Source organism: Dipodomys spectabilis, unplaced genomic scaffold, assembly GCF_019054845.1.
Source record: "Dipodomys spectabilis isolate Male_0828 unplaced genomic scaffold, ASM1905484v1 ptg000098l, whole genome shotgun sequence".
NCBI lineage: Eukaryota > Metazoa > Chordata > Mammalia > Rodentia > Heteromyidae > Dipodomys > Dipodomys spectabilis.
The window spans coordinates 3,573,727-3,596,644 of record NW_024870775.1 but is presented as its reverse complement, the minus strand read 5'-3'; the positions used below and the strand labels follow the sequence as shown (position 1 = coordinate 3,596,644).

General features: G+C 43.3%; 1 protein-coding gene across 3 annotated transcripts in view; it reads left to right on the top strand.

The window, feature by feature from the left end:
* The first annotated feature begins 2,706 nt into the window (after positions 1–2,706).
* Positions 2,707–22,918, top strand: part of Dapk1 (death associated protein kinase 1) — a 204,195-nt gene continuing 183,983 nt past the window's right edge. The window contains exons 1-2 of one of the 3 annotated variants that reach the window (XM_042686658.1): positions 2,707–2,780; positions 3,978–4,147. In XM_042686658.1, the coding sequence (XP_042542592.1) occupies positions 4,086–4,147 (62 nt within the window). In that variant the 5' untranslated portion in view covers positions 2,707–2,780; positions 3,978–4,085. Of the gene's footprint in view, positions 2,781–2,868; positions 3,100–3,569; positions 3,641–3,977; positions 4,148–22,918 lie in introns of those variants that run through there. The other 2 variants (XM_042686656.1, XM_042686657.1) reach the window with 2 other exon arrangements.

Sequence of the window (22,918 nt, the reverse complement as noted above, 5' to 3'; positions counted from 1 at the left end):
AAGCTGTATACCCAGCCCTCTTTGCCTATGTGCCCTTTGACCTGAACCAGTCTCTTGCAGTCACTTTGTAATCAACTCCAGGAAGGAAGGGGGTTACCTATAAACATTTTGTGATAAAAGACAAAATGTCCCTTTTTTCATCATTTGTGGCAAAAGGTGAAATTTCCCCAAACAGCATAACCAAAATCTCAGGTCAGATCACCTGCGAGGCAATGGTGAATTCCTTATTCCTGCTCCTCTCAAGTGATAAAAGCACTAATAATTTCTTTCTTGGAGCCTTTCAAAAGAAAGTCCTGAGACAGATTGTTACCTCCCACCCCACCACCCCCAAACCTCAGGACTTCTTTTTTTTTGTTTTGTTTTTGTTTTTTTTTTTTTGGGTCCAGTCGTGGGGCCTGAACTCTGGGCCTGGGCACTGTCCCTCAGCTCTTCAGCTCAACTTGAGCCACAGCGCTACTTCCGGCTTTATTCTTTTTGCTTATGTGGTGCTAAGGAATTGAACCTAGGACCTCATGCATGCAAGGCAAGCGCTCTACCACTGAGCCACCTTCCCAGCCCAAACCTCAGGACTTCTGAACCTGTCCTGAGGTTTGGGACTGTTTTATCTATGCATATCTTCTCATTCCTGCTTCCAATTCTTCTATTTAACTTAAGGCAAATGTTTCTTCCCCTGAAGTCATCTGATGGTGGCAGAACGATATTTGGAAGTGCTGTCTTCCTGTAGCTTCCATATAGTAATTAATCTCCTTTCTCTGCCCTTTATCATGTCTCTTTATTTTGGCATATAGGCACAAGTGGCCAGATCTGACACTTAAACTCCTGGCATTTGGGCTTGTATCTAAAAACTCATTTTCACCACCGATATTAGACCCAATTTTGTAACTGAGTATCTACACTCATTTTTTTTTTTTTGTTCTATCCCAGAAATTCTCCTGTGATAGTTCTAACAGGACAAAAAAGCCATATGTACCCCTGAATAGAGTCAATCTTTTTAATTGCCTTGAAAACTGTATTAATTTTTCAGGAAAAAAAAATCTTACCAATAAAGCAGCCATTCACATTTTTCTCAAACATCTGTGTGTTTTATTTTTCCCCCAACAGATGTATTCATTTGCATTTTCCCCCAGATGAATCACTTTTGGGGGTGTTATTTCTGTCTGCATTTCTCACCTCTCTGGATCCTTTTGTATTCTCAAACCTGCAGTTTATATCACCTCCCCCTACTAGCATCTTTCCTGACTATTAGCCATGCTCCAAGGCTTTCAGCAAGGGCTGGTGGGTGAAATATTCTTTAAGACTAGGATCTGACTTTTGCTGGAGGCAATTCCTTTGTTTTGCAAATTTTTTTCCCCTGGGGGCAAAACTTTCTCAGCTCCAAATTTCAGTCAGAGTTAGCATCCCATTTTAGAAAACGTGGAGATTTGAACAATGAAGTAGCCCAGGAAACTCAGTGAGCTCACTTAGCAGTTTTTGTAATTGTAGGGAGTGAGATGATTTGCTTTGCCCTTTTGGAATTCCAATCCTTACTCAATCCCTACTCAAAGGGAGGGTGGAATGAGAATTATTGAAAAATGGATCAAGAGGTTACCTGTTTATCCAGTGGCTATGAGGTCTCTGTAGATCAGAACAATCCTCAGAAATGGTACTGCCACATAAACAGTTGTATTTTGTAGCAGCCACATTTGATTGGTTGATTTACTTATTGCCAGTACTAGGCTTGAACTCAGGGCCCAGTTGCTGTCCCTTAGCTTTTTCCTTCAAGGCTGAGACTCTACCACTTGTGCCACAGCTCCACATCAGGCTTTCTGGTGTTTAATTGCAGACAAGAGTCTCATAGTCCTTCTTGTTCTGGCTGAATTTAAACCGTGATAACTCAGATCTAGCCTCCGGAAAAGCTACGATTACAATTGTGAGCCATCAATGCCTGGCTTAGTAGCCACATTTTAACTTGAATAAATTAGTTTGTAATTCATTTGAATAAACTTAATAAATATTTAGCCAACATATCCAATTATATTCATGAAACAAAAGATAACGCATGGAATATTTCGCTATTTTCACTCTGATTCGTCCAATGCATATTTATTCTAGTTCCAGGCCAACTCCTTGGGAATTACCCATATTTCCACTGATCAATACCCAATAGCGTACTGAGAGCACAAAAAAGCGCTTCCCTTTCGTGACTTTGTTGGGACTCTGACATCTCAAACCCTTCCTTGACCTTCAGATCGCGGCTCAAAACATCTGTTCCGGGGAGGACCCCATCTAACTCAATCCATCCCGCCATTTTTTTTGGGGGGGGGTCCCATTAGCTTGTTTTGTTGGGAGTGATTTCGTCTTGACTGACCTCATTTATGAGCTATTTGCGTGAGGTTCACCAGGACGGGGATGTTAACAACCTGTTTTATTTTCGGTAGTTTCCCCCTGGCGGAGCCCGGTGCCTGGCACCCAGCAGGACCATACTCTTCGGCGGGACCGAGCAATCGCGTGTCTTTCGCAACGCAGCAGCGGCCGGGAGGTAGCTGGGCGGCGAGTGGCAGGTGGGGCGCCCACGTTCCCCTCCGCCCCGCCTCCAGCGGCCACGCTGCGCTCCCCCGCCCGGCAGGCGTGGGTGTGGGGCGAGTGGGTGTGTGCGGGGTGTGCGCGGTAGAGCGCGCCAGCGAGCCGCGCCAGCTGAGCCGGGAGCGGGGAGCGCGGAGCCGGGCGGAGCCGCGAGCGCAACGCTCAGTCCGCGCGCGCTGATTCCTCCCGCAGCGCCAGCCCGGCGGGGCAGGTCGGAGGTGGGTGGGCCGCACCGCCAGCCCGCCCGCGGGGTCCCTATTGGCCGCCCACTGGCCGCCGTCGCCTGGAGAGCGGCGGGGAATTGAGAGGCTGCTCCCGGAGAGGAAATCCAGAGAGCCCGATCCAAGCCGACGCCGGGGACATTGTTCCCTTCGGCCGAAGGGGCACGGCGACCCTCGCGGGTGCCCGGGATCGGAGTCGCCACCCCGGCGCGGCGTCCGCGTCCTCACGCGCTCGCTCGCTGCGCTCCGGCGCGGGTGCCTATGCTCGGCCTCCGACAGCGCTCTGCAGTGACCCGGGGAGCCCCTGGGAGCCCGGGTGAGTGGCCGCGCGGGCGGCGCCCGAGCCCTCCCAGGCCCCGCCGTCCGCCGTGGCTTTCGCGGCGGCTGCTCGGCGGGGTTTGCCCGAGCAACGCCCAGGGCTCCCGGGAAGGCCCAGGCTGGGGATGGGGGTAGGGTGGGGGTGGGGAGGAACTTAGCTGGGGGGGGCAGCTTGGGGGTTGGTGGTGGTTAGAGGCCCGCCGGCATCCCCTGTTTCTTTAGCCCGGGTTAGAACAGGTGGCGCGGGCCGGGCTTGGCGCTTTGTGTTGGGGGGCGCAGGGGCTCGGGGCCGGCGGCCGCTCCCTTCCCTCCCCTGCTCCCCCGGGCGGCCGCACGCCGGGTCGGCTGGGTAACGGGGAGAGTCGTCAGGAATGTGCCTCTGGGGACTGCCTGGCTCTCGGAAGGGGAGGTGGCGGGAGGGGCGGGAGCCCAGAGGTGGCGCGGGGGTGTCACCGCAGAGCCGCGCGAGGGAGATGCTTTCTTCCATCCAGGCGCGTTCCGCCGGGCGCGGGCTTCATTCTTTCACTGCGCCCCTGGAGGTGGGGAGCTGGGTGGGCGTGTGTGCAGAGAAAGGGGAGGGGGGGGGGAGGCCAGCCGTTTCCGGAGCTGCTTTTGGAACCTGGGTAAACAGATCTGCGTCCGGGACTCGGACCTTGGGGTGCGGTGGTTCCCAGCCTCCCGCGCCCGAGGTGGCTGGGAGCCCCTAGCCCGGGCTTAACAAAGAGTGTGAGTCTCCTCCCTGCGGGGAGGGGCGGCTGGGGAGACCGGGTCTCCAGCGTTCGCGTCTTCGTTCTGGGCATGCATAGACTTCCTTTTGAGCTTGTCATTTCATCATCATCATCATTGCAATTCTTTCTTTCTTTTTTTTGCTTTAAGGACTGGAGACTGATGCATGAGGGACCCACCTTGGAGCAGGAGCGGTGGTGATGGTTTGGGAAGCGGAGCTGAAGCGTGCTGGGCTTTGGTGAGACGTGACAGTTTATCATGACCGTGTTCAGGCAGGAAAACGTGGATGATTACTACGACACTGGCGAGGAACTTGGCAGGTAACCAGGGGTAAAGGAAGCTCACGCTACTGAATCGTGAGGATGCATAATGTCTAGGGCTTGGGCGGGTAAACATCTCCCCTCTCTCCCGTCCAGGAGATGTGTAAATTATGGGAAAGAGTTTCCCACCCAGCCAAAGCCAGGGACCAGAAATAAACTGCCTGACCCAAGTGGGTGGAGGAGAAGGCTGTGGCTTAGTGTTCAATTATTATGCAGAGTATATTGATCAGAAGCCCTGGTTAGGAACGTATTTAATTGTCCACTCTAACTCCTATTAGCCCTTGCTTTTCTGAGACAATGAGGCAAACACCAAGACTCTAATTGCAACTGGAGTTAGCCCTTCTGGTGTGATTTAAACAGAGTTCAAAGTAATTAATAGGCCTTTTGTGTGGTAATATTTTACTCCCGAATTTTCAATGTAACATGAGCAAACATTGGCTGGTGGTAAGTGGAAATTTTCCTGAGGTTGATGTTGGGCTTGGCTTTTGGTATTTCTTCCAATCAGGAATTTAATTACTCACTTGGTAGTAGTGGTTGGTTTGGTTTCATTTACAATGTTAAATTTTTAACAAACCAGTGAGAGTCTAATGTGGCTATTTGGATTCAGAGCATACTGCCGTGACTGTTGGAACTGTGATTCTTAGGAAAATGTTTCAGTTTCTAGGTAAAAAAAGAATTATGTTTTTGGAAGCAGTCTAAGAACTGCTGACTGGTTCCCTTGAGCCCTCCATAGAAGGATTGTACTCTGATTTATGTTAGAACGCTCCATTTTTCATACCTCAACTTGAAATTCCACTGTAGTGTGTTTGCATTGTGAGTGACATGGGCAAAGTATCTTAGATAGAAACAATGTGTATTAGACAGTATGCTGATTGAAATTTGTTTCATACACACCTGATGTCCTCATATAGTGCTTCTTTTTTCTTCATTAAAAGGAAATAAAAAAAAAAAAATCCAGCCAGACATTGGTTGCTCATGGCTGCAATCCTAGCTACTCAGGAAGCAGAGGATTGTTGCTCGAAGGCAAATGGGGAAGAAAATGCCCATGTGACTAAATGTCTCCTAACAGGCAAAAAGCCAAAAGGGGAGAGGTGTTGCTCAAGGGATAGAGTGCCAGCTTTGAGTGAAAAAGCCAAGGGAGCATGCCCAGGGCTTTTGTTCAAGCCCCAGTACTGACATACACACAAAAAAGTACACTCTAGGGTTATGATAGCTGACCGTAGGTAACTTCTTTTTTTGAATTAAAAAAATAGAAATTATTGTAATGTAACAGTGTTTTTGTTTGTTTTGTGGGGCTTGAATCCAGGACCTATCCCTGATTTTTTGTTGTTGTTGTTGGTTTTTGTTTTTTTGGTAAAGACTAGTGCTCTACCAATTGAGCTACAGCTCCTCTTCTGGCTTTTTGGTAGATTCTTGGAGATAAGAGTCTGAGAGACTCTCCTGTCCTGGATAGCTTTGAACTGTGATTCTCAGAACTCAGCCTCCTGAGTAGCTAAGATCACAGGCACTGGCATATGACCAACAGCAATTCTGTATATGTTTGGAATTGCTCAAAATATTGATGGCTCCCAAAGCTTAGAAGAGGCTACCTGTTGCAGATTTAGTAAGTGAATGAAGAAGGAAAACCACATTCCATGGATACATTTGAGGTTAACACTTAAAAATGTGTGGGTTTCACTGGAATTGAGTCACTATTCCTGTGGCTTTGAGTTAAATGAGTGGTATACGGTGTTTTCCTTTGGTACTAGAAAATAAGAAAAGGTGAAAAAATAGCTTTCAGTTTCATTTGTGTAGTGTTGCTTCTTTATATAAATTATGTTCCAAAGGGAGATGATTAAAATTAGGTGAGATAATTTTCTTTTGAATTGTATACGTTGATTATGCTTTTTCGTTAGTATCTTTTGGTAGAATTATGTGTTAAGAGAAAGAAAAAAGTGAAGCCTCCTGTGGTTGACAGAAGGGTTTGTGATCTTCATTTACTAGTGACAAGGGAAGGTGTCTGGCTCATCTGTAGCTTAGCATTTTGCTTTGATTTGGGATCTATTTCTTGTATAATAACATGTTATCCTACGCAGTACCAACTGACAAATTGTTTACTCAATAATTTATGTGACTTCAGAATCTGAAAGAAGTGCTCTAAAAAACTGGGTGTTGGGTATTTAAAAAATACTCATAACCAATAACCATCTATTTCACATTGCTGCTGTTTACATTGCTGTTGATTTTGTCAAAAGATGGTGTAAATGGTTGACTTGCTGTGCAGGATTTGCAAATCCTGGGGTTTTATGCTTGCCTTATATATAGATACTTCCCCAAAGGAAGTCTTGATGTAATTTGTTGGACGTGTAGGAATGATAGAAGATTAGAGTAGAGAGAAGCAGGAGCTTATTGGTAGAATAGTGGAAATGGAGGTCCCGTGCCCATTACTTATGCCTGGAATCTTAGCTACTCAGGAGGCTGAGATCTGAGGACTGCACTTCAAAGCCAGCCTGAGCAGAAAAGTCCATGAGACTCTTATCTCCAATTAACTAGCAAAAAAGCCTGAAATAGAGCTATGGTTCAAGTGATAGAGCTCCAGCCTTGAGCAAAAAAGCTAAAGCCTTTTGAGTTCAAGCCCCAGAACCTCATGCAAAAGAAAAGACAGAAGAAAATATAATATCATGAGTGTTCAATGTGTACTTATGTCTGTCTAAGATTTCTGTCACCTGTCCATGTTCTTACAAACTACTGTGATGGTTGCAGGAATGCTAGGGGGAAAAATACATGTGTGTGTGTGTGTGTGTGTGTGTGTGTGTGTGTATATCTTAGTTCAAAACCAGATCTGTTACTTGCTAGCTGTATAATCACCCCCCCCCCCCCCCAATGGGGCTTGAACTCTGGGCCTGGGCATTGTCCCTGAGCTCTTCAGCTCAAGGCGAGCACTCTACCACTTGAGCCACAGTGCCACTTCTGGTTTTCGTGGTTAACTGGAGATAAGAGTCTCGTGAACTTTTCTGCCTGGGCTAGCTTTGAACCGTGATCCTCAGATCTCAGCCTCCTGAGTAGCTAGGATTACAGGTGTGAGCCACCGGTGCCCCACTGTCAGCTTTATAATCTTGAACAGGTTACCAACCTACTATGACATGAGACATCCAGTGCATTTTTTTCATTGTTGTGAAAATCAAGTAATCTAAGGTATGTAAGCATTTTATCAGCAGAAAAGAATTAAGCAAGTAAGATATTATCCATAGGACTGGTCCATGTTGGGTGCTCCAGGAAGGCTAGAAACTTACTCTGCTTCTTAATATGCTTGAATTATCATCTGCTTATCCATTTTGGGCAAAAGGTCATGGCAGAGACTGGTAGCTGACAGACTTTCCATTTAGATTCTTTATTTTATCTTTTTTGTTGGTCGTGGGGCCTGAACTCTGGGCCTGGGTGCTGTCCCTCAGCTCTTCAGCTTAAGGCTAGCGCTCTACCACTTGAGCCACAGTGCCACTTCAGCTTTTTCTGCTTATGTGGTGCTAAGGAATCGAACCCAGGACCTCATGCATGCAAAGCAAGCACTCTACCACTGAGCCACCTTCCCAGCCCCCCATTTGATTTTTTACTCTAGAAAGTCCTCTAGGATCCTACCCTCTGTCTGAGGAAGCTGAACAAAGAACTACTTCCCTTATGTGCTGTATTGAACTTTTTCATCTGTTACTACATTGGGCTGTTTAAATGGCCCAGGATGCCCTAGCATCTCTTATCAGTTGGCACTTCAGGAAGGTGATGCAGGCTGGCTCCTACTCTCCCTCCCCATCTCCAGTTACACCTTTGGTATCATTCAGCCTAACCTGTAAGCTTCGTGGGCACCACTTGGCCCACTGCTTTTCTGTGGGACCTGCCTTCATTCCTGTCCCATTGTCTGATGTGATCTAAAGACCTGAGGTCCATTCATTGTCTTTTCATGATATTTTCCCCCTTTTTAAAAGGGGGACAAAACATTGTGTGAGACATCACTTTGTTCTATGGCCATGGACCTACCCATAGTTGACATTATTGTTAGTCTTGTGTTGCTCTTTGTAGCTGTCCTATGAGTTCCTTCAAGGTTTGTTCTGTGGTCAGTGTCCTTAGGTCCTTTCTCTACAGGGTATGCAGTGTTGAAGAACATCATACAGATGTGTGATCAATGTCTCTGGAGAGCTATGGCTCATCTGTCTGTGCTGTATTAAGACCAGAATAAGGAACCCAGAAGCTCACACCGTAATCCTAGCTACACTGGAGACTGAGATCTGAGAATCGGGGTTTGAAGTCAGTCCAGGCAGACAAATCTGAGAGATTCTTGTCTTTAATTAACTTAGCAAAAAGCTGGAAATGGAGCTGTGGCTCAAGTGGTGAAACATTAGCCTTGAGAAAAAATGTTAAGAGAGAGTCTCCAAAGTCCTAAGTTCAAGCCCTGGTACTAGTACCAACAGGAAAGAAAGAAAAGAGGATGGATTGAAGATGTAAAGGCAAATGTGATGTTAGAAAGGCAGTGTGGACTCACCTTAGAATACTTCCTTGGAAAGAGGGAGACACCTAGAAACAGTGGCTCCAAATATCCGATTCATACTCGGTACTTAATGTGTTATATTAGTAACCTGTTTTGTATGTCCCAGCATTTACTACGCTGAATAATAATTGCTTTTTTGATCATCTACTATTTCTATAGCACTGTGACATTGGGCCTACTTGTGTGTGTGTGTGTGCACGTGCACGCACGCACCAGTAATGGGACTTGAACTCAGGCCCTGGGTACTGTTGTTTAGCTTTTTCCTCAAGGTTTCTTTACCAGTTGAGCCTCTGCTACTTCTGGCCTTTTGCTGGTTAACTGGAAGTAAGACTCTCATAAACTTTACTGCCCAGACTGGCTTTGAACTGCAGTCCTCAGATCTGGCCTTCTGAGTAGTAGCTAGGATTATAGATGTGAGCCGTTGGTGCCTGCATTATGTGTATATTTAATAACCTGTTTTCTGTGTCACAATTTACCATCCTGCATGTAATTGCTTATTTGATTATCTGCTGTTTTCATGGGGCTGTGACCTCAAACCTCCTTATTTTCAATTTCTAATGCCTAATGAAATACATGGCACTTAGTAGATGTTCAGTAAATGCATATTGATTGATAGAATCTGTCAATATATGGAAATCATCTTGGAAAAATTATATATGAGTGATAAGTATGGTGAAGATGAACATTGAGGAGAATGCTGCAGGTTACAAAACCAAGGACTGATTTTGCTTCTGCATTCTCTGTGATGAACAATAATGAACATAGCCACCCACCAACATTCCCATGTACAAGATCAATTTTAAACAAACCCAGTGAAGTGGAGCATTAGATATTTTACATTGGTTTGGATGATTGTTGGAAGCTAATAATTCAAATTTACAACATTCTTCTTTTGGCATAAAATCCATAGGCATTTTAATTGAAGTAAGAAATTGTCTTGAGCTCTGACAGTCCATGCATGTGTTTTATTTGGTTTGCTGTGGACAGCAGGAGTTAGTTCTGTGAATAATAGCATCCCGATGTGGCTAGAAAGATGAAGGCATTTTTTTTTCTCTTTGGTAATGGGTGGACTAGGGAGGGCTCCTGGGTAGGGCGGTGCTGAGTGTGGTATCTCTTAGGTGGAAGGCAGCCAAGGTGGTTTTAAAAAATAATTCTGTTGTTTATTGAGGTGTTATACAGAGGGGCGACAATTTCATTAGTCAATATATTCTTTTTTTGGACAATGTCACCCCTTGCTTTACTTTCCCCGGTTTCCCATCCCTGCCCTCAAGTTACATAGGTCATTTTCCACAAAGTATATATTGTATGTGTGTATGTATGTGTGTGTGTGTGTGTGTGTGTGTGTGTGTGTGTGTGTGTGTGTGTGTGTGCGTGCACACTCATGTTGGCACTAGGGCTCAAACTCATGGTCTAGGTGTTGACTGTTGGCATTTTTGCTCAAGTCTGTATCTCTGCTATTTCCACAACCCCATTTCTGGCTTTTTTGGTGATAAATTGGAGATGAGAGCTTCAAGGACTTTTTAGGGACTTGATCCTCAGTTTAAACCTTGATCCTCATATCCAGCCTCTTTAGTAGCTAGGATTATAAGTATGAGCTATCCACACCCAGCTAACATGCTTCAGTCTTGATGTAGCTTCTTTTTTTTTTGTTCCGGTCGGTCACGGGGCTTAAACTCTGGGTCTGGGCACTGTCCCTCAGCTCTTCAGCTCAAGGCTAGTACACTACCACTTGAGCCACAGCACCACTTCTGGCTTCTTCTGTTTATGTGGTGCTGAAGAATTGAACCCAGGGCCTCATGCATGCATGCATGGCCTACCACTAGGCCACCTTCCCAGCCTTCTTGACAGAACCAAGAAACATAGTAAACACAAGACAGAAGGCTGCTGCTAGTGTAACACACAGTACTGCTTACTATGAATAAATTTTTCATTTAGCAGAAAGTGATGTGTAATATAGTAGACATATAAATGGGTAATAATTGTTTATGTTTAGCTACTATCATATACAGGGTTTTGTTGGGGCATACCTTTAGGTTCCTGAATGGCTGGCTATAGATGTATTGTTATGCCAGTTAGAGGACTGGCTGGGTTTTATACTTCTAATTTTATTTAAAAATTTTGCCCATCCTGGGGCTTGAACTTAGGGCCTCGGTCCTGTCACTGAGCTTCTTTTACTCAGGGCTAGCACTTTACCACTTGAGCCCTAGAACCAGTTCTGGCCTTTTCTGAGAAGTTTATTCGAGATAAGAGTCTCATGGACTTTCCTGCCCAGACTGGCTTTGGACCACGATCCTCAGATTTCAACCTCATGAGTAGCTAGGATTACAGGCATGAGTCATTAGCCTGACTAGGATTTTTATACCTCATCCTGAGCATATTAGTAATGTGTTGTGCTGTTATAATTTTTGTGACATCACTGGCAATAAGAATTTTCCAGCTTTATTATAAACATCTGCATGAAGTACATAACTGTGTTTGAAGTTTATCTCTCTTAAAATTTGTCTGCCATTTACTGGGCACTGATGGTTCTTGTGTGTAATCCTAGCTACTCAAGAGGCTAAGAACGGAAGATGAACAGAGATACAAAAGGGAAGGGAAATCCCAGAGACTATTACCTCCAATTAACTACCAAAATGCCAGAAGTAGAGTGTGGTTCAAGTGATAGAGCTTCTGTCTGGGACTAAGGGACAGCGCTCAGGCCCCGAGTTCAAGCCCTAGTACTGGCACAAACAAAACAAAACAAAAACTTAAGCATTGTAAGAAGGCCTAATAATTTTCTGCCAGGCTGACAAGAGAGCTGGTGATGCTAATAGTGCTATTAGTGATGCTGGCTTGTTTGCCAGCACTATGAGGAGGCCTCATCTAGGTTTAGTGGGACCAGGAGCAGAGGGCTCCTGGGGGAAATAAGGAACACTGAAGTCAAATTTCTGGGCCTTTATGTGTCTTCAATCTGGGCTTGAGTCTTCCCCCCCACCCCCATTTTCGAACCTAAAGGCTCCCTCTAATACTGCTGTGCCCCAGCAAAGCCATGAGACACACTTGGAAGCACACAGAGATGAGTACCCAAATTAATGCCAGGAGATACATACAAGTGTTTTATCAGGGGAGGTGACCCTGTCTCTTTCAGTTTGTGCTCCTGTCTGCCAGACAAGTTAAAACCTCTTAGAGGCTCAGACTAGCTCCCTCCAGATGGGGTGTGAGGACGACTAGCTGGAAAGGCACAAAAGCCAGTGGCTGCATACCTGCAGGTACGGTGTATGTGTGTATTTTGGGCAGGTAAGGGAGGAGACAAGATGACAAAGTCAAAGTTATTTTGCTTGACTCAGCAAACACACCCTTGATGTGTGTGCACACATACATATGCGTGCATGCATAAGCTGGTACTGGGACTTGAACTTAAGGCCTTGGGCTTTCCCTTAGCTTTTCCTGCTCCAGAACTTTCATCTTTAATTTTTCACTAAGTGCTGTGTATCCCTAACCCTAACAAAGCCTTTTGTGCAAATGAAATAAAATAGGATCTGAGAAGATATCTATTTCTAATCAAGACACTGGAAGCTGTCTACTGACAGGAGGGGCAGTTTCGTAGGATGCACAGTTGTCCTGGGGACTTGAACTTGGGTGGTTGGTATAGACCTCTTCTCATTTATGTAGTCAGTGTTTAGACAGGTCTAGTGACAAGAGGTAGGCCCAGAGCCCTGGCCAGTCTTGTTCCATTAGACAGTTCTGCTTTTCCTAAGCCTCATTAAGTTGGTCATTCAGAGGGGTCTTTCAGGCTGCTGTTGAATTGAGTCTGCCCCAACAGGGTGTGTGAGAGGGTGGGCTGGAATAGTAACCACTTCAGCAAAGGTTTTCATTGGTGGCCCTGCCAAAGCCAGAGTCGTCTCCTCGTAGCTCAGAACTCTTGGAGGCCTCTAGGGTACCCTGGGACCAAGTGGCTTATGCTCTGTGGTTAGGAGTGGACATGGGGCATACTTTTACTGAAGTCCCAAAGTTAATAGTTTAGCTTTTTAGAAACTTCACAAAACCATATTCATCATTATTTAATTTTTGAGTAAGGTAATGTAAAAGAATCTGGTCTCTGCCCACTGGACCTACATGCTTATGAGCAAGTTTCTCAGGCCATTGGTGTATGGTTGTTTGGGACTTCATATGGGAAGTTTGGATTGTTTGGATAAATGATCACAAAATGCATCCTCTCTTCACCTTGAACATTATATGCCAATCTAATATTTATTTATAACATTTTATGTACACTACAACTTCTTTTTGGGCGTGTGCCAGTGTTTCAACTCCGGGCCTGGGTGCTGTTTCTTAGCTTCTTTTCTTTGTCAAGGCTGGCACTCTACCACTTGAGCTACAGCTGCATATCTAGTTTTTTTTTTTTTAATTTGACACAAGAATCTTACAGACTTTCTTGCCTGGGCTGGCTGTTAACCTTGATCCTCAGATCTCAGCCTCCTGAGAAGCTAGGATTACAGGCACATGAGCTACCAGTGTCTGACCAAATGAAGTCTTTTAAGTGTGCAGGTAGGTAGTACAGAGGAAAAGAAGGTAGCATTAGATTTTTCTGTATCACCTAACTGAAATGGATCTAACATAACTTTTCTCTGGCAAGCACATCTTTCTTTGATAAAACAAGAGGTGTTGTTGAGGCCCAACAGTTTAATGTGGTTTTTTTACTATGAAAAATTCCTAAACCCTAAACAAGCTTGTGATTTATTTTCAATCCCAATCTGAAACAAAACAAAACAGTCATGCGGTGGTAACTAATCCCTGGAGACGCCTGACAAGTGTGGGCCACAGTGACGCATGTATGTGCCTTAGGTCTTTTGAAGGCGTTGTTGAGGCCTGTGGTTATGGATCATGCTGTGGTCACTTAAATACAATGTCACGTATTCCAGACAGATAGTCACGAGGCTTTGCTCTTATGTCCTGCCTGTTGGTGTTTCCATTTTGAGCTTGAGGCATTGTATTGAACAATCGAATATGTGCGCATGTATACATGTGATACTTGGGGCTTGAACTCAAGGCCTTGTGCTCCCCCCCCCCCCTTTTTCTGCTTACAGTTGGCATTCTACCACTTGAGTTCCAGCTCCACTTCTGGCTTTTTGCTGGTTATTTGGAGATAAGATTCTAAATGGTCTTTCCTGCTCTGGTTGTCTACCAACTTCAATCCTTAGGTCTCCGCCTCCTGAGTAGCTAGGATTTCAGAATGATCCCCGGGGAGGCTAGAAGGAGGAGAAGGTTGGGAGAATATCCTTATTTTTTCTCCCTTTATAAACATTTAGTTTTAGAAATGTTTGTGCGAATGAATGCTTTGAAATGTCTGATCTCTGGTGCATAAAACATTTATCTCAATGATGCTTGTATTCATAGATTCGAGTTTTGGCTGGGAAATTTGGCTTCCAGTATGGACTCTATTTTGAGATACATTTTTATTTCTATCAAAACTGCCTGATTATTCTTGTTTAAATATGTATGATGAATGATGTTCATTTAAAAATATTTAAAAATTGTATTAGAGGTTAAGCATCTTCAATCAGAAAATCTGAATTGCTCTAAAGTATGAAACTTTGAGTGCTCACATGATGCCACAGGTAGGAAATTCCACAACATGAAACTGCTTCATGCACAAATTATCTTTAAAAACTATTGTATAAACCTGGTGTCAGTGGCTCATGTCCATAATCTTAACTACTCAGAAGGGTGAGATCTGAGGATCCTGGTTCGAAGCTAGCCCAGGCAGGAAAGTCAATTAAACAGCAAAAAAGCTGAAGGTGGGGCTGTGGCTTAAAGTAGTATTGAGGGCAAAAGTTCAGGGACTGGGCCCAGGCCCTTAGTTCAAGCCCCAGGACTGGCGCGCATGCGAACACACACACACACACACACACACACACACACATACACACATACACACACACACACACACACACACAGAGAAAATTGTATAAAATTACTTTAAGTCTCTGTATACAAGATGTATGTGAAACTAAATCAATTTTATATTTAGAGTTGGGTCCCATCCCCCAAGATATGCACTTGAAATCCAATCCATTTTTTAATAAGGGATATTCAACTTCTATAAACATTTACTTAAGCTGGGAGCTGGTGGCTCACACCTGTAATCCTGGCTACTCAAGAGGCTAAGATCTGAGGATCACAGTTCAAAGCCAGCCTTGACATGAAAGTCTTATCTTCAATAAACTACCAAAAAAAGCCAGAGGTGGTGGAGCTATGACTCAAGTAGTAGAGCCCTAGCCTTGAGCACAAAAGGGAAAGAGCTGAGGCCTAAGTGTGAGCCCCAGGACTGGCACCAAACAAAAAAAAATGCACATAAAAGAATGAACTAATTTCCACTGTGGTTCTGCCTACTTTTAAAACCATACAACTTCCCCTTTACCTCTCCTCCTCGCCTCTTTTCTCCTCTTCCCTTCCCTCTTCTACCCTCCCCCTCCTTTCTCTTTCCTCCTCCTCCCCCTTCGCTCCTGCTGAGGGTTGAATCCTAGGCCTTATGCATACTAGGCAAGCACTCTACTGCTGAGCCATACCCTCAAATCCTTCTCTGCCTCCTTTCCTCCCCCCCCTTCCTCTCTTTTTGGTCAGTCGTGGGGCTTGAACCATGCCTGGGCACTTTCCCTGAGCTCTTCAGCTAAAAAGCTAAACTCTACCACTTGAGCCACAGCACCACTTCCAGTTTCTGGTGGTTAATAGGAGATAAGAGTTTCACTGATGTTCCTGTCCAGGTTGGCTTTGAACTGCAATCCCCAAATCTCAGCCTCTTGAGTAGCTAGGATTACAGGCATGAGCCACCAGCATCTGGCCCAATTTTCTCCTTTTAACATAAAAGTTGTCAGACTTTTTGAGACCCTATCATAGCTCCACTGCATGTTAGCCCATAGAGTACAATTTTCCAATTGAAAAGCAAATAACAGAGAAAATAGTGCTTTTCTTTTGTCCTATTATGTAAAGGATTAGATTTTCCTCTGAGCTGTCTGTCTGCCTAACCACTCATATGTCTGCCCAAGATCAGGTTGAATGAGAATTGGATGGGAGTAATAGAAGAAGTACAAACAAAAACAAACAAGCAAAAAAAAAAAAAACAAAAAACCACCAAACAAACCTGAGAGATCTGTTGGGACCAACAGGGAAAAGGGGTCAGTTTTTAGTGTTGATTCCGTCTGCTATTTTTGCCTTCCTTTGAGAAATTCTTTTTGCCTCTGTGTATAGCTCAGTCCTTTAGCCATCTGTGGTTTATGGGTAAGCAGCAGAAATGTGTGTCTATGTGGGAAAGTGATACAGGGTGCGGCCCTTAGCATAATATTTAATACACAGGGAGTTGAGCTGCTTGCTTTCCACAACAAAGCTATAGGCACCATAGTTTGTGTGTGTGTGTGTGTGTGTGTGTGTGTGTGTGTGTGTATGCTGTAGACAACAGACTTCAAACAAGTAACTTAACTTTTCAGGTTAGAGATGCAGAATGGCACATGATACAAATATGCTGTCCTCGAAATCTGGTAAAGCCAACAGGTGCTAAGAACTTACTTGCTGCCTTAAAAATACAGCTTGAGCATCTCTAGTTTGAAAAATCTGAAATCTGAAGTGTTGTTTTTGAATACTGAAATAATAGTTGAAAAGCTTCAGATTTTGGAACATTTCATTTTCCATATTCAACCCATAAATATATTAATATTCCCAAACTGGAAAAACTGAAATCTAGACTACTTCTGGTCCCATGCATTTTGAATAAGGGATGCTCAAAAGTTAATATTTTATCAATCTATCAATCATTGTAATGGAAAACAGAGCCTGCCAGGGGAACACATTGTCCGCTTGAAGAGAATGTAGAGGGCTATCTTTCTAAATGTTCTCTTTGCCTTTCAGAGAATGTACAACCAGCATGTGAACTACTATTAGTAATGCCAGAAACTTCCATTGCCATTGTGCTGAGGAGCTACTCTGACTTCAGATGGCTACAGGGTCATTTTTCTTCCCTGTGGCATGCCAAGGGGCCCCTCTCTGCTCCTCTGTCACTGCATGTGATACATGGTAGGGGCTGGCCCCTTTCTGCTGCTCCTTTCCTCACTAATAGCTCTGAGGATAGAAGAGAAAGCTGATTCTAGTTCTTCTATTTAAGATTGATAAGGAGCTGCTAGGAGCATTCTCATGCACTCTACCTCACTGAGAGCTTCAGTCATCTGACTGGATTGTTTAGGAGAGGAAATGAATTAATACAAGTGGAATATTTCCCAAGATCAGTCTCTGCTTTCCACTCCCCCCCACATCCTTTGACTCAGAGAGATAAGCATGGACAAATATCACAGTAGATTGCGAAGTGGTAACCTGTTGGCATGAAGTCGCTTGGTTGTGTTCATAGTCATTCAGGCCTTGAAGGAGAACATCCAGATTAAAGAACATTTCTGTATAATATGGGCTTCTTTTATGTCAGAAGCAACATTCTCTTATATACAGAGTTTATTTCATTTTTGTGCCAGTATTGGGGCTTGAACTGAGGGCCTGAGTCTGTCCCTTAGCTTTTCCACTCAAGGCTAGAGCTCTGCTACTTGAGCCACATCTCTACTTCTGGCTTTTTGCTGATGAGTTCAAGATGAGAGTCTCATGGACTTTCCTACTCACACTGGCTTTGAACTGTGATCTCTGTATCTTCCCCTTCTGAGTGGCTAGGATTACAGGCATGAGCCACTGATGCCAGGCTCTGATAGTTTCTTTTTATTTCTTATTTTTAATTTAAAAAATTTTTTTTTGGGGCCTGAACTCTGGGCCTGGGCACTGTCCCTCAGCTCTTCAGCTCAAGGCTAGCGCTCTACCACTTGAGCCACAGTGCCACTTCTGGCTTTTTTTTCTTTTTTTTTTTTTGCTTATGTGATGCTGAGGAATCGAACCCAGGGCTTCATGCATGCAAGGCAAGCAAGCACTTTACCACTGAGCCACCTTCCCAGCCCCTTTATTTCTTATTTTTAACATAGATAGAATGCAAGGCCCAGTGCATGTTAGATAAGCACTCTACCATGGAACTACCCCCAGGCTTAGATGCAGATAATTTTTTAAAACTTACCTATATTAGAGAGAAGTTATAATCTGGAGAATAAGAGGCAAATAAAAAAAATGAAATGACCTGACCAGTCTCTACTGAGAGCTTTCTCCAGAGCTGTGTGCATGGAGCTCTGCCCTGATTTCCTTATCCATTAATTTGGATTAGGTAACTGGTCACTCTCCACTCTTTTATAATTGGTGTGATTTGGGGCTTTCCCTATGCATTGTGGGATTTTTTTATGGGGAGAGACATGGCTTTGCATGTCTTCTGAATTGTTTGAGACTCATTTAAGTGCACAGTAGGCTTTGTTTACTGTACAAAAGTGTACAACTAAAAATTAGAATAGAAGTTGACTCTTTTTCTCACTCCTGTAACAGTTGTAATTTGTAAGTGAACATTCTGGAACTGACAGGGCCTGTGTGCCTTGTTATCCCATGGTGAAGAAGGAAATGTCAAGAATAAGCCAACAAGAGAAAGCTGGAAGAAAGCTGATACTGCTCTCTTACAACAACCCTCTGTCAGGATAACTAACCTGCACCTAGAAGAATGATAGTGATCCATTCATAACACATCCCACTAGGCCTCAGTTCAGGTAGTGCTACACTTGTATGTAATAAGGTTTCAACACGGAATTCGAGGGGGACATTTAAACCATCATAGAATCGAGAACCTCAATTCCACATAACAGTGTTACCCTGGAAACTTCACTTCTGCGAGACTCAGTTTTCTTTTTTTTTTTTTTTTTTTTTTTTTTTTTTTTTTTTTTTTTTTTTTTTTTTTTTTTTTATTCTTTTTTTGGTATCCTGCATTAAACACACTATTTTTTTTTTTTTTTTTTTTTTATTGTAAAGCTACTATACAGAGGGTTACAGTTACATGAGTGAGGTTATGAGTACACTTCCTCTTGAACATTGTTACCCCCTCCATTGTTTTCCCCCTACCATCCCCTCCCTCCCTCCCTTCCCCGAGGTTCTTTTTTTTTTTTTTTTTTTTTTTTGATTGTGATTAAATGATTACATAATTTCAAAGTCACAAGTTCATTCTAACTTCCCTGGAGCAAATTGTCTACCACAGTCTGTAATATATAACAGTGTTCACATGTTATGTACCATATTTGTGATCAGCAGCATGAGGATATTTAGTAGTGGTTCAACCAGATGAGCGGGAGTTCTTTGTTTCTTAAGTCCTGTTAGTTTTGTCGTATCACTAACCTTTTGGATTTAGCATCCACTTATGAGGGAGACCATGTACCGTTTGTCTCTTCGTTCTTGGCTTACCTCGCTCAACATGATTCCTTCTAGCTCCATCCATTTCCCTGCAAATGCCATTATTTTGTCATTTCTAATGGCTGCATAATATTCCATTGTGTATAGATACCACAATTTTTGGATCCATTCATCTGTGGTGGGGCACCTAGGTTGTTTCCATATCCTAGCTATTGCGAACAGTGCTGCAATAAACATGGAGGTGCACGTGTCCTTGTATATTGGTTCCTGTTGTTCAGGGTAGATGCCTAGAAGTGGTATGACTGGGTCGTAAGGGAGGTCAATCTTTAGCTTTCTAAGGACCCTCCAGACTGCTTTCCAAAGTGGTTGTATAAGTGTACATTCCCACCAGCAGTGTAATAGGGTTCCTCTTTCTCCACATCCCCTCCAGCATTTGTCGTTGGCTGATTTGTGGATGTGGGACATTCTGACTGGGGTAAGGTGGTATCTCAGGGTTGTCTTTATTTGCATTTCCTTCACCACCAGGGATGATGAACATTTCCTCATGTGTTTCTTTGCCATTTTTATTTCTTCATTTGAGAAGTCCCTCTTTAGTTCCCTTGCCCATTTAGTAATTGGTTTGTTAGGTTTGGGAGGGATTAGTTTCTTGAGTTCCCTGTATATACAGGATGTTAACCCCTTGTCTGATATATTGCTGGTAAATATTTTTTCCCAATTAGTTGGTTGTCTTTCTAGCTTAGTTGCGATAGATTTAGCTGTGCAGAAGCTTTTTATTTTAAGGTAGTCCCATTTGTCGAGTCTCTCTCCAACTTGTTGTGACCCTGGGACTCTGTTCAGGAAGTTCCTTCCTGTGCCTATTAGTTCAAGTGTCTCTCCTACTCTGTCCTGCAGTAGTTTCAGAGATTCAGGTTTAATGTTAAGGTCTTTAATCCATTTTGAGTTGATGTTGGTGCATGGTGATAGGCTGGGGTCCACTTTTAGTTTTCTGCATGTGGCTGCCCAGTTTTCCCAGCACCAGCGGTTGAAGAGGCTGTGTTTCTTCCATTGTATGTCTTTGGCTCCTTTGTCGAATATCAGCTGGCTGTAGGCCTGTGGATTTATATCTGGATCTTCTATTCTGTTCCATTGGTCTTCGGGTCTGTTTTTGTGCCAGTACCATGCTGTCTTTGTGATTATAGCTCTGTAGTAGAGTTTGAAGTTCGGCATGGATAGCCCTCCCATATTGTCTTTATCCCCTAGAATTGTTTTGGCTATTCTAGGTCTTTTGTTGTTCCATATAAATTTTTGGACTGTTTTCTGTATTTCAGTGATGTACGTCATTGGGATTTTAATAGGAATTGCATTGAATTTGTATATTAGTTTTGGAAGTATCACCATCTTTACTATATTAAGTCGGCCTATCCAGGAGCATGGGAGGTCTTTCCATTTCCTAGTGTCTTCTGCAATTTCTTTCTTTAACTTTTTATAGTTCTCATTAAATAGTTCTTTTACATCTTTGGTTAGGTTAATTCCTAAATATTTTATTTTTTGGGAGGTTATTGTGAATGGGGTTGCTCCCTTTATTTCCCTCTCTTCCTGTGCGTTATCAGTGTATAGGAAGGCAACTGATTTTTGTGGGTTTATTTTGTATCCTGCTATTTTGCCGAAGTGACTTATGATTTCTAAAAGTTTGGGGATGGAGTTTTTGGGATCGTGGAGGTATAGTATCATGTCGTCTGCAAAAAGGGATAGTTTCACTTCTTCTTTCCCTATGCGGATCCCTTTAATGTCTTTTTCTTGCCTTATTGCCCTGGCTAAGGGTTCTAGGACTATGTTGAAGAGGAGTGGAGACAGTGGACATCCTTGCCTTGTTCCTGTTTTTAGGAGGATTGGTTGTAGCTTTTCCCCATTAAGTATAATATTGGCTATTGGTCTGTCATAAATGGCTTTTATTGTTTTTAGAAATGTTCCTTCTATTCCTATTTTCTCCAGAGCTTTTAGCATGAATGAATGTTGAATTTTATCAAAGGCCTTTTCTGCATCTGTGGCGATAATCATGTGATTCTTGACCTTGGCTCTGTTGATATGCTGGATTACATTTATTGACTTACGTATGTTAAACCATCCCTGTGTCTCTGGGATGAAGCCTACCTGATCATAGTGTATTATTTTTTTTATGTGTTTCTGGATTCTGTTAGCTAGAATCTTGTTAAGGATCTTTGCATCTGTGTTCATCAAGGAGATTGGCCTGTAATTCTCCTTTTTGGTTGGGTCTTTGCCTGGTTTGGGGATGAGTGTGATATTGGCTTCGTAGAATGAGTTTGGGATAGCTCCCTCCTTCTCTGTTTCTCTGAAGAGCTTGAGGAGTATGGGTATTAGTTCTTCTTTAAAGGTCTTATAGAATTCTGCTGTGAATCCATCTGGTCCTGGGCTTTTTTTTGTTGGAAGACTTTTGATAGCTTCCTGTATCTCATTATAGGATATTGGCTTATTTAATTGGTTAACTTCTTCTTTGCTCAGTTTGGGTAACTTGTATTTCTCTAAAAATGCATCCATTTCCGCCAGATTTTCTTCCTTTAGAGAGTATAGCTTTTGAAAGTAGTCTGTTAGAATTGTTTGGATATCTTGGGTGCGTGTTGTGATGTTTCCCGTGGCATCCCTAATCCTATTAATATGGGTTTCCTCTCTTCTTTTTTTAATTAATCTTGCCAACGGGCCATCAATTTTGTTTATTTTTTCAAAGAACCAGCTTTTTGTTTGGTTTATTTTGGTTATGGTTTTCTGATTTTCTAATTGGTTAATCTCTGCTCTCAATTTGGTTATCTGGCTTCGTCTAGTAGCTTTGGGTCCCATTTTTTCTTGTTTTTCTAGCTGTTTTAGTTGCAACATGAGATTATTTACTTGGTCTGTCTCCATTCTCTTGATGTGGGCACTGAGGGCAATAAATTTGCCCCTCAGGACTGCTTTTGCTGTGTCCCACAAGTTTCTTTGTGAGGTGTTTTCATTTTCATTGAGTTCTAGGAAATGCTTTATTTCTTCTCTGATCTCTTCTGTTACCCAGGCCTTGTTAAGGAGTGTGCTGTTCAATTTCCATGTATTAGAGAAATTTCTGCGGTATGCTTTGTTATTGAGAGCTAGCTTGATTCCACTGTGGTCAGATAGGATACAGGGGATTATGTCGATCCCTTTGTATTTGCTTAAGTTCCTTGAATGAACTATGATATGGTCTATTTTGGAGAAAGTTCCATGAGCTGCTGAGAAGAATGTGTACTGTGTTGTTTTAGGGTGAAATACTCGGTAGATGTCAGTTAATTCCGCTTGAAGTATGGCCTCACTTAATTCGGTAGCTTCTTTACCAATCCTCTGGTTGGTAGACCTGTCCTTTGGTGAGAGTGGCGTGTTAAAGTCTCCTAGTATTATCGTATTGGGATCTATTTTATTCTGTAAGTTTGAGAGCATTTGTTTAACATATCTGGGTGCACCAATATTTGGGGCATATAAGTTGATGATGGTTATATCCTCCTCTTGGATTGTTCCCTTTATTAATATGTAGTGTCCGTCCTTGTCTTTCTGTACTGATTTTAATGAAAAGTTTATTTTGTCAGATATCAGGATAGCTACACCTGCTTTCTTATTGGGGGAATTTGATTGGTAGATCCTTTTCCACCCCTTCACTCTGAGTTTGTTTGTATGTTTGGCTGAGAGGTGGGTCTCCTGAAGGCAACAGATGGATGGGTCTTGTTTTCTGATCCAGTCCTCAGTTCGTTTTCTTTTAATTGGCGAATTCAGCCCATTTATATTAAGAGAAAGTATAGAGAGATGCATTGTTGTCCCTGCCATTCCGTTTTCCTAAGTTTTTCTTCTTTCCTTTCCTCCTGTGCTTGCTCAGTTAGACTTTGAGTAATGCCTGTTTGGGGCAGGTCCCAGTTCCTGGTTGCTTTCTTCAGGTTGTGTCCCCCCTCTTAGAATTCTTTGTAATGCTGGCTTAATGTTTATGT